Source organism: Nicotiana attenuata, chromosome 7 (genome assembly GCF_001879085.1).
Source record: "Nicotiana attenuata strain UT chromosome 7, NIATTr2, whole genome shotgun sequence".
Classification (NCBI taxonomy): domain Eukaryota; kingdom Viridiplantae; phylum Streptophyta; class Magnoliopsida; order Solanales; family Solanaceae; genus Nicotiana; species Nicotiana attenuata.
In genome coordinates this window covers 54158738-54170179 of record NC_031995.1, presented here as the reverse complement: position 1 = coordinate 54170179, position 11442 = coordinate 54158738, and the positions used below count along the sequence as shown (strand labels likewise).

Here is an 11442-nt window from a genome sequence, read left to right as displayed (position 1 = left end):
TATTTACATCTCCAAATACAGCAAAACAAAATGAATACAAGTCCTAAGGGGCTTCGCCATTCTGTTTACCGCCTCCCGTCGGATCGCCATCTCGTCCATCGCCGTCCTCGGCCTGATAGGCCGCAGAGATCCAAGAGCCGGATTCTAGACGGTTGACGTCTTCGGAGTTATAGCCCGCCCGGTCTGGGGAATCAGAACTATACCCACAAGTTTCACGGGCAACACGGACTATGCGTTGTTGCTCTTGAACCTCCGCCTCAGTAGCTCGACCCGCAGCTAAGAACTCCTCGAATACGACCAATCTGGCCTCGACGTACACCCACATGTCATGCGCCTCACGATGCGCATCCTCATCAGGCCTCGGTGCGGCAGTCCGCTTGAGGACTTCAATCTCAGCCGCCTTGGCATCGAGTTCGGCGGTCATAGCGGCAACCTTGATCCGCAAATCAGCAGCTTCCGCTGCTACCCCACGGCCAACCTCCAACTCTTCTTCCTTAGACTGGAGAAGAGTCTCCAGCTCAATGTTCCGAGCCAGGGCGGTCATCCGCTGCTCGTCGATCTGCTCCAACTCGGCCACCCTCCGTTTCAGCTGGGCCTCCGACTGCTCCAAACCCTCACGGAAAACCCGAAATTCCTGGTCCTGTTTGAGTAGGTCCGCTAGCGCCTGATGCTTGACACGGCACCGCCGATATTTCTTCACCACCTTGTTAAAGGTGGCTGCCTTCCTTTGCGCTCGCCGCCCCCTCTCTATCTCCAATATGAGAGTCTAAAAAAAAAAAGAGGAAAATGAGGAAAGGCAAGTCAGTATGCATCAAAGTTTACTTTACGGTACATGAAGAAAATCGAAAAATACCTGCAAGGCCGCGCCGGCAACCCTCCGGGATAGTTCCCCGTCGCTAACCCCTTGTAACGTTTCACGCTCAGCGGCCGCACATAGCAGGGTCATATCCGTTGCGGCCTGCTCGCTGTGTTGCAACAGGTTATACCCTCCCGGGATCAGAATTCGGCGGTTAGATCTACCTGCCGTCATCTCCACACGGGCCGAACCCCGCATTAACGCATCTGCATCCGCCTGGGTGGCCTTAGGGCCCGCCCTCTCGGCATCATCACCTGCTTCTCCAACGGCAGCCGACGAGCCGCTCTCTGGAATGCGTGGTGGGCTGGCATCGAGAACCGCCCCCCTTGGGTAGCCGACCTCCCGGAACGGATGGCGTCCGCCATAAAAACTGGCCTTGACTCCCGATGGGGCTCGCTCGCCCCCTCGTCTTCTGAGGCTATCCCCTTGCCGGTTATCAACCGACGTCTTTTCCTTTCTGGCGGCTCCTCGCTCTCATAAGTCTCCTCCACAGCCCGTGGGGAGGGCATAGAAGGAGTCGCTCCCCTCATGGACGCCACTGCGGGCAGCGGTTGAGGAACCCCCGCAACGCTCTCACTAGGCGAACCACGGGGTATATACCCGTCTTCAGAATCAGTCCCCGCCCCAGGTAAGGTGACGACGTTCTTTATCTTCTTCTTAGGAGCGCTCCGACCTGCCAACACGAATAAGTCAGGAAACGAGAGCATAGGGAATTCCCAAATCGTAGCCAAAGAATTACCTGACGGGTCGTACTGCTGAAGAAATGCAACCCAGGTACGGCATCCCTCCGCATAAGGTATTATTCTTTCCACCCACGATTTAATGTCATCAATGAGCTGGGGTGGAGAAGCCCTCGCTGCAAATAAAAAGGGGAGAAAAGCAAAGAAATCACAATGGCCGTATGGTCAAAAGCGCAAGCAGCCCTGAATTCTACGAATAGAAATACTTACGTTCTGGATTCCATCTTTCTGGGAACCCTTCGGGATTCGACACCAGGTGCTCCGTCCTGATGTAGAAATACTTATGCTAAAAGCGGCGGTTGGGCTTATCATCGGCTTTAACAACTAAGCCCCTTGTGCCCCGACCTTTTAACTGCAGCATGGTACCCCTCAGGTAACCAGCGCTGAATAACTGTAAGAGGTGGTGAACCGAGACGCTGCATTCAGCCCTGGCCGCATAAGTGGTCATAATACGGCACACCTTCAAGGTATAAGGAGTGAGCTGGGCCGGACATACATTATAAAAACGGCAAAGCTCCTCCATCAGAGGGTAGACCGGAAGATTGTAACCGATCAAGAACGGGTACTCATAGAATGTGCAATATCTAGGCCGGTGCACATTGGCATAGTCCGTCCCGGCCGGAACCATTTCCACGTGGTCCGGAATATGGTGCGTCTCTCGAAGATCATCTAAATGAGATTGTAACAAAACACTGTGCTCCCAGGGAAGGTCAGGGCTTTTAGTTGGAAAATCCCTGCGAACATGCGTCTCCTTCGGAAGGACGTTGTCTACGCTGAGAGGAACAAGGGCCTTCTCCGCCTTTTCCCCTTCACCACCGGAAAATGGCGGAACCCTAGACGGGGCATTATCTTTGGCCTTTTTACTACCCTGTCCGCGTTTTGTCATGATTATACTACTTAAGAAACGAAGCACTGACGATAGGAAGTGTGGTTTCAACAGAAGTGGGAGAGTCACAAAGTAACGGTTACAGTAAAGAAAGACAAAGGGGTATATCGGAAAATGCTTTCCGAAGGATTGAAAGTGGAATCAAATTGAACCTCTCTCATACTTATAGGGATAAGTTGCACAGGAATCGAAGAGTCATGATCAAAACGTGCGCCGGAAACCAAAATGTCACATCATCCTCTGAACCGCCTCGGGGGCAAATCTAATAATGACGCATACAGGCGATGACGTCATTCCAAAAAGGAAGTCGCGCGTCAGTGGCTCAACAATGTCATATATTTCACTACATTCGTATTGCCGCCCCGGGTCGAGGTCAAATTCTCCTAAGCCGAGGTTCACGTTTCCGCCCCTCGAAGACGCCCACCGAATGCGTCTCCAACGAGCGGAGGGACTAACTATATAGGGTCAAATTTGACCCTCAGCATCTCTACGCCAGTGGGTACGCCCAATAAGTTTACGCCTGCCAACGTAGCGGGTACGACTCGGCCGTGGGGGTAAAAGCGACATCGTTTAGGACTCAATGTCTTCACTAGGGAGACGTTACCTATCTTTGTAACTTTTTGATTCTTTCGAGGAAGGTCTCCTATTATATAAAGGAGACCTTCACATTGTAAAAAGGGCATCTGATCTAATACAACTCTCTCTAATTTCTGGCTTTCTCTCTCTATCTCTACTTCAAACGAACGTATCTTATTGAGTTCATACTGTCTCTTTGCAATACTAGATCTACAACAATATTATCATCTTTGCATCTCTAGGATTATTATATTTGATTACGATTTACCCCTTTCCTACTTTTGATTGTTTTTTAGCTTACAAAGTATATTATTAACTTTTGAGCCAAACAATGTCATTTTAACTTTAAAAATGTATTCTGGTTGTTCATATTCCAAGTACTGGATTGTTCTCATATTTTGTTTATTATTAAACCAGTTGACCAAATGACAAGGGATTTTATTGTTTGACCAATACCACTTCCCTGAGCAAGTAAACCAACAAAGAAGCCATTTAAATAGGTAAAGAAGGACAGTAATCGAGGTGACTAGCATGTTTTTGGAAACTCTTATGACTTTGGATTAAAAGAAATTTTTAAGAGAATAAAGAAAAAGACAATAATATTTTTTTTCTTTGTATTAAAATTCTTAGTCTCACAAGAAAATATTCCCGTAAGGGGGCTATCGTTCCTATTCAAAAGGTCGAGAGGACATCATTTCCCAACACTTAAAGGTTAAGGAAATAAAGTAAAATTCTCTCTTTTCGTTGATTATTCAATATGCAAGAAAAGATTCTGATCGTGCTATTTAAGATAAGATGCTACCATAATTAGTAAAGAAACTTACCATATCAAAAATCAATTTAGTTTTAAAATATTTTTCTCCTCATATATTAGGGTGAACAAAACAACAGAACTCGTTAGTGCGTCACTTATTATTAGGGGTGTGCATTCGATTTATCGATCCGATTTTGACCCTTATCAATAATTACTTATCGATTATCGATTTGTACATATGCTTATCGTTATCGTTTCAATAAGGTTTCGATTTTTTCGATTTCGATTTATCGATTTTGGGGGCTTATCGATTCGGTTATCGATTACACCAATAAGAAAATTTACGGGATTCCACGGAAAGTATATCGCTATAAACGCGCCTAACTAATATGGACAAAAAGAAGCTAAAATAAGACGAACGCCATTTATAATATAAAAATTGTGTCAACAAGCACATGCAATAAAACTAAAGTAAGGGATCAAATGTATGCCACCAACACTCCAACGGTATAAAAAAACAAAACAAAACAAAACAAAACACATCATCACTGCTAATTCTATTTTCTATTAATTTGAACTTCATTTCCTTGATCTTTAAATATGATCATTCCTTAAATGTGGTGGAGGAAATAATAGGGTAAGGGACTTAGGTAAAGGAAAGGGTATAGATTAGGAAAAATAATATTGTACAGCCGCTTTCAAAATAGTAGCGGAATATATATACATTCTGTATGTTATATTAATCTACACAAATAGTTAGTAACTCATTTAACAAGTGTCTACAGTCTAGGAGTGTGCATTCGATTTATCGATTTGATTTTGACCCTTATCGATAATTACTTATCGATTATCGATTTGTACATATGCTTATCGTTATCGTTTCAATAAGGTCTCGATTTTCTCGATTTCGATAACAAATAATAGATTCGATTTATCGATAAAACGATTCGAATACACACCCCTACTTATCATCGACTAAGAATCTATAATAATCTCAAAACAAATCCTAAAACATAACTAAATTATGCAACAAAAGATCCTTTTAGCCACTTGTTAATACTATAAAATAAAAAATAAAAAAAGAGAGGAGAGCACCTCTTTTCCCGAAGTAAACGGGTACTGATTCCCTTCGATATGATTTTCTCATATACGCTAGTATCCACTACTTATCACCTATATCGGTTTGTGGTACACTCGGTTCACTGGGAGGTTCGTCCTCTCAATTCGAAAATTTTTCTTAAAAGTTTAAACCTTGCTGATTATGACAATAATCGTGATTATAAAAAATAAAAAATAAAAACTATGGAAGGACAGGTGCATGGCATAGGTTCTTCAAAATAAAAATAAATATGCTTTCTAATGTTCTCTTTAAAATTCAAAGTGAATATTCATGTGCAAAAGGAAATAAGACACTAAGATCCTTAGACGTAGCAATACTAAAAAAGCACATAGCACTGCACATTTTAACAAGAAAATAGCCTGGATAACATAACCCCCCCCCCCCCAAAACCAGAAAAAAAGAAGCAATTGAGAGCCCGTGTGACATAAAAGAGAATTTATTTTTTTCGAAATCAGGATTTGGCCATAAAATTTTCAATTTTCGCTTAAAAATGAAATTTGAAATATTCCGTAAATTTAAAGAACTCCAAAAAGTTGTTTTTCAAAATTTTTAATCAAATCACTCACAAAAGTTCAAAACAACCCAAAATTATATTCATGTCCAAACACTAACTCTAATTTTCAAATACCATTTTAACGTATTATTTGGAATTTTACAATTCTTATGTCCAAAAGCTCACTAACACTCTGTTTGGTTCATTGTTCCTCGTCGTCTTATAATGTATTGTATTGTACTGTATCGTATTGTACCGTATCGTATTGTACCGTATCGTTTGGATAAATTGTATTGTTTGTTATTGTTAAATAATATTTTGCTATTTGATTTGACTGTATCGTACTGTATTGTAACTGATAAGTTTACAAAAATACCCTCAATTGTGTAAAAATATTACATTTATCAAAAGTTATGCATAAAATAATTTTTTTAAAAAAAAACAAAAATAGGAAGACAAAACACCTTAAGAAAGCAGAACAGAAGAAAGCAAAACAAAGGAGCACAATTAATTAGAATTGAGTTAAAAGCAAATTAGAAGAAAAAATAAAATAAAAGGCGGCAAAATACCTTTAACGTTGGTGGTAAAACTACTTGGAAAAACAAAAACAAAGTAGGTTATAGGTTGGCGATTTGGAGTTAAAAAAAAAAAAAGGAAAAGGGTAAAATAGAATTGTTGAGTAATAAATTAGGGCATAATTGGAAAGAGAAATAGGAAACGATCCCACCACACCAAATCAGTTGTTTCAAAAAAGGGGACTTTTCGTTATTCCGGAACAATGAATTTAACAATACAATACAACCAATTTTAATGAAACAATCAAAACAAACATTGTTTTGTGATAACAATACAATACAATACAACGGGGAACAACCATCCAAACAAGCTGTAAATGTACGTCAAGGAGATGCATTTTGACCTCTGAATAGATATGCTTCAGTTACCAAAGGCATTTTGCATTCATATGGGTCAGTTCTACAACTCCAAAATGCACTAAACTATAACCTCAATGCACTACCTGAATAAAACTTGGAAATGGGAACAAAAAGAACCTTTACTTGAAGCTCAGCAGTTCTGAAAGCAGCAGAGGGAACTCATTATGCTGAAGATTGTTTTTTCCCCAAAAAACATACATCTATATTACTGCATATCTAAGCTATACAATCTGCAGCTCAGAGGGTGACTGCCATGGCCTATACAGTAGGAGTTAATTCCTTTCATCTTTTTAAACAGACCTTCTATACAAGATCTTCAGCAAGCTAAATAGCTCTAATCGTTGTTCAACTCTACAACAACTACTACTATGTCTCAATCTCAAACAAGTTGGAGTCAGCTGCATGAATCCGCAATGTCCATGTCGCAGCATATAAGCTCATTATCCGACTATCAAAATGCAAAATCTATTCACAGCATGGACTTTTAACTCGGCTGAGCTTGTAAAATAGCTAACAACCTCACATGACGCCTAAGTGCCCATCTACGGAATAGGCCAGCCAAATAGAAAATGGCCACAAAGGCCATAGCACAAATGTCAAGTAGTCTCCATATTCCCAGACGTCCTACAAAAGAGAGTATTGTGTCAACATAGGTTCAAACGAGATTAAAATCTCTGTGCATAACCAAACTGGACTCTGGAATTGGAACTGATGAATGAGTTTAGTGCAAAAATGCTCATTTTAGGCTACACCAGAAATCATCATGTTTCAAGATTGCTAACTTGGATATTTCTCACAATTGGTTGCCAAAAGGGCCACCAAAGGAGGTAACTGTACGAATAGAATGGTTGAATAAAACAGTTAAGAAGCTAAAGAAATAACTTCAAGTTCTTGATTAGGTTTCAACCTGAATCACAAAATCACATGTTACTGGATGATTGATTTCAAAACTAGCTACCCCTTTGAAAGGAAGATTTCTAATCTTATCCACCCAAGGTTTTATGCATTCAGATGGTCATGCAGCCTACTAGGCTTGGCTTCCACATAATAGATTTCCAATCTATACATCTAATTTTCTATATATTAGAGTGAAGCATAGTACCAGTAGGAATAAACTTAAAGTTCCAGCTGCTGTAGATCCAACTCAGCAATAACTGCAGTTAACGAAAAGATATTACTAAAAGCGAATAATTATTATAATAGATACTCGAGTATTAACAGTCAATGGGACCATTCATATCACAAAGCAATATATACACCATGAAGAACAGAAGAAATGCTTGATAACTGTGGATGGTCTTTGGTTTTGCATTGCAAAGTACTTAGGTTCAACTATAAAAATATTATAGGAATTTTAGATCTACCCATGCCAAAGATGAGAAAAGTATGTAACTACAATTATGCAGAGAGTTCTGCTAAAATTCTCCTAGGAGGGCCTGAAAGAATATATGCTATCATGCCCTAAATATTATGACCTTAGAGAAGGCAGGTCTAAGGAATATATCAGAAGCGTCTATTGGGTACTGTTACATACTGTTGCAGAAATCATAAAGCATTACAGTAGACACCCGTCTTTATAGACCTCCAATCATTTCAAAGACCTCCAAGCATTTCAATGTATGTACTTGTCCTTTACCTTTGTGTAAGTGGAAACAAGAATTCAAAAAGTTATTACAATGCCGTTAATTAAATGTTCAATGGACTTACAGCAAAAAGGCGCAGTACATAACAATTTAACTTGACATGATCAGGATCCATCAGTTTGCTCATCAATGACCTGAGAATTCTCTGCATTAGCAGTGGCAAGGCAACTAGTTTCTGTAAAGAAGAAAAGAAGAGAAGCCATCAAATCAGAACTCGGAAGAATCATTTGATTCTAAAGTTCTAAACTCAAACATTTCCTGTGTGTATATGCATGATTAATACTTACACTTGAAATTGAGGATAAAATTTTTATTACTATTTTGATACTATCACCAGGTAAAGGACATAACTCGACCTAAACCCCTGAGAAAAATCAAGGGCTCAAAAGAGCAGCAGAACATTATATAACAAGCAAACATCCAACTCCACTGAGCTTGCTCTCTTACATTATATATGTTTCTAATGCTTCTCTTTATTTTTCAAATGACTGGTGATGCCTAACTTTAATATGCCAAGATTGTAGAGATTTAACTGTTACGTCCACCGCAGATATACAACAAAAGTGGTGAACCAAACATATCCGATTAGTCAGGGATTTAATTTAGCTGTCAAGACTAGCGTCTTGAAAGATCTTGAAATATTGCTCAGGCAATTCGAAAATGACTTCTGTCAACAAACAGTTTAGCGATATAAAACTTAATCTGAACATAGTTGAGCTGCTCAGGCCAAGGAAGGGTTTGTGACAAGCTCTCATCTCGAAAACCTCAATCATTTGGTGCACACAAGATGGAATTCATCAGCAATTCTATTCCCTTATATCCCTTTAGCTTACTTGAAGTCTTCTTCAGGATTGGTTACCATGCACTAACACAGGCAAACAATTCAGGCTGTGCTAAAATAAACTCGTGATACTAAGACCGCCTACGCTACCTGTCTGGTTAACCATGTTACAAGATCACTTCTTTCAGAAATGAGACCATAATGGGTAAGAAGCAGTTTGCATCTACAAGGGACATCCCTGTATAGCTACTTTACCACATAACAACCAAACGACATGCAACCAAAAGTAAGAATCTAAGTGTAGATATCTGTTTGTATCACTTCCTGACCCATTACTCGCTTTATTTTTTAGGGTTTCTCTCAAGGAAGAAATTCGCAGGTAACTCGTAATAGGTGAGTTCTTTCTAACCTTGACAAAATTTTTCCAAAGCAATTGCTATAGCGAATCAGAGTCAGCAAAACTAGACTTCGATGCACGGGAATGTTATTTTTATTTTTATTAAGTAAGTGGACGCACCTCAAATTGAGGTCCTCAATGTTGGATTATAACCTATAACCATAGAACACTCAAGTAAAACTTCAGAACAAGAAATTTAGAAGATGATGCTTAGTCTACAATTGTTGTACAAAGCATTAGATCCCCCCCACCCCCACCCCCACCCCACCCAAACACAGCACACACACAAAGAAAAGGAAAAAAAAAAAGTTGTCTCCTCCATTGCAAAATATCCAAAATTACTAAATATAGACAATCTTCAGCAACACAAGATTTCCGGTCTTTCTAGGTGTACTTCCTATGAGATGAAATCTCTATTCAGTTCCTACTAAATATGGACAATCTTCTATTTCTACTGATAACAGAGAAATGATTCATATATCATAAGTAATAGAATCAATTTGTATTTGTACAGAGAGCACATATGTTGCGCGTCAATACCGTATTATCATAAGCTCCATTATTAATTGTTGCAGATCAATTAGCCAATTAGCCTTAACGCTGAAGATGCTAATACAGTCTAAAAATAATCAATTAGGAAAGAAGTCACAAATAAAATAAGCAAGAAAAAGAGTAACCAATTACCTACCAGAAACACACCATAAGCACCACCTACATATAGGTGATTGTATCGGCGAATGTCATTAAGGAGTTCAACAGCATCCTCTTCCTGTTGTACAACTAAAGAATCCTCGGGAACCAGCTTACTGATTGGACGACAGCATATGGGGCATTTGCACGGCTGTAATGTTGATCTATAATTCCATAGCTGCAATATGCAAGATGCTGCAGAATACAGGGCAAAACGGGGGTGTTAAGGAAAACATACAATTACTGCAATTTATATAGCTTTTAAAAGATCATCTGATCTATGATTTGTCTGAATGAGTTTTTTTTTCTTTTTATATTAGAGGCTTTAACAAACATATTATTTGTAGAAAAAATAAAAAAAAAAACGAAGAAGGATCGAAAGTAGTAGTACCACAAAACCAGTGCCCACAGTTTGTCCTGCAAGGAATTGTGAAGTCCCCAAAACAAATTGGACAGTGATCATCCTCAGCTGGTGGTGACTTTTCACTATGTTCCTCCATTTCTTCTTCATCAAATACACCCACACAATATTTCTCTCTCTCTCCAAAAGCAAAAATCTTAAATTTCCCCATCACCATTATTTAATTTGTTCTTTTTTCAACACCAATATATTACCAATATAACCCCAAATCATCAATGATCGAATGAAGTTGCAGTTATTGATCTCTTACACAGATTTAAATTTCTTAGTCTCAAATTCTAACTAAAACAACATACATAAATAAAATCAGAGTGTTTTTTTTCAGACAAGGAAGGTGGAAAGATGAGTTGTTATTTGTCAGAAGCTTAAAGGATAAGAACGAAGATACTGTTTTTTTTAATGAAAGAAAAAGGATATAATGGGTGGAAGATGAAGTGACAATTCGCCGCGTACAGTACAAAGAGTTGACACGTTGCAGGTTCGCCGCGTCTCTACAAAATCAATACCCTTACTTTTCGTTGTCATCAATAATTTTCATTCTGTTTTTTATATTTATCAAAACAGCACATACGTTCACGATTAATTTGTGATGTGGCATCTCGTCAACGTCGTCCTATGAAGTTGACACACCTACTTACGTTACGTTGTTTTACTGAAAATAACATTTCTAACACTTTTGTAGGTACGCATTTTTATCCCTCAATTATTGTTTATATTTCCCTCAATCTTTTGTATTAATTATAAATTGTGTTTTTGGTCCCTTTAGACAGGAAATATGTTACATATTAGAGTTTTGAACATACACAATTAACGTAGCACATGGTTATTTAATCGCTTTAGAAATTAATAATTTGTCATGATTAACAGCTAGAAGGATTAAAGTGCACATCTCAATTAATTTATGCTAAATCAAATTTAAGGATTTATACTAAAAGCAGAAATTTTCCTTTTAGATTTTAGATTTAGTTATCGGTATTTAAAAAGATATTGTGTTGATAAAATGTTAAAAGAATTGTTTGTAGAGTATTTCATGTTAAGTAACACTAGTATTAGTACCCGCGCGATGCACGGACATAAAATATATCAAATTATGATTTGAGTTATTTAAATTATATGCAAATAACCTTAAATTAAACCTTCTATTTATAAA

General features: G+C 38.7%; 1 protein-coding gene across 2 annotated transcripts; it reads right to left on the bottom strand.

Annotated features, from left to right (window-relative positions):
* LOC109229112 (E3 ubiquitin-protein ligase RNF170-like) lies at window positions 6298–10703 on the bottom strand. Of its 2 annotated transcripts, XM_019394436.1 has the most exons (5): window positions 10263–10700; window positions 9870–10066; window positions 8068–8178; window positions 7463–7514; window positions 6298–6984 (listed from the first exon to the last, which is right to left on the bottom strand). In XM_019394436.1, exons 1-5 carry the CDS (start codon window positions 10447–10449, stop codon window positions 6845–6847), a joined length of 687 nt encoding a protein of 228 aa, XP_019249981.1. In that variant the 5' UTR covers window positions 10450–10700; the 3' UTR covers window positions 6298–6844. The 2 variants fall into 2 exon arrangements, with proteins under 2 accessions (XP_019249981.1, XP_019249982.1); XM_019394437.1 differs by lacking the exon at window positions 7463–7514 and having other exon boundaries at window positions 10263–10703.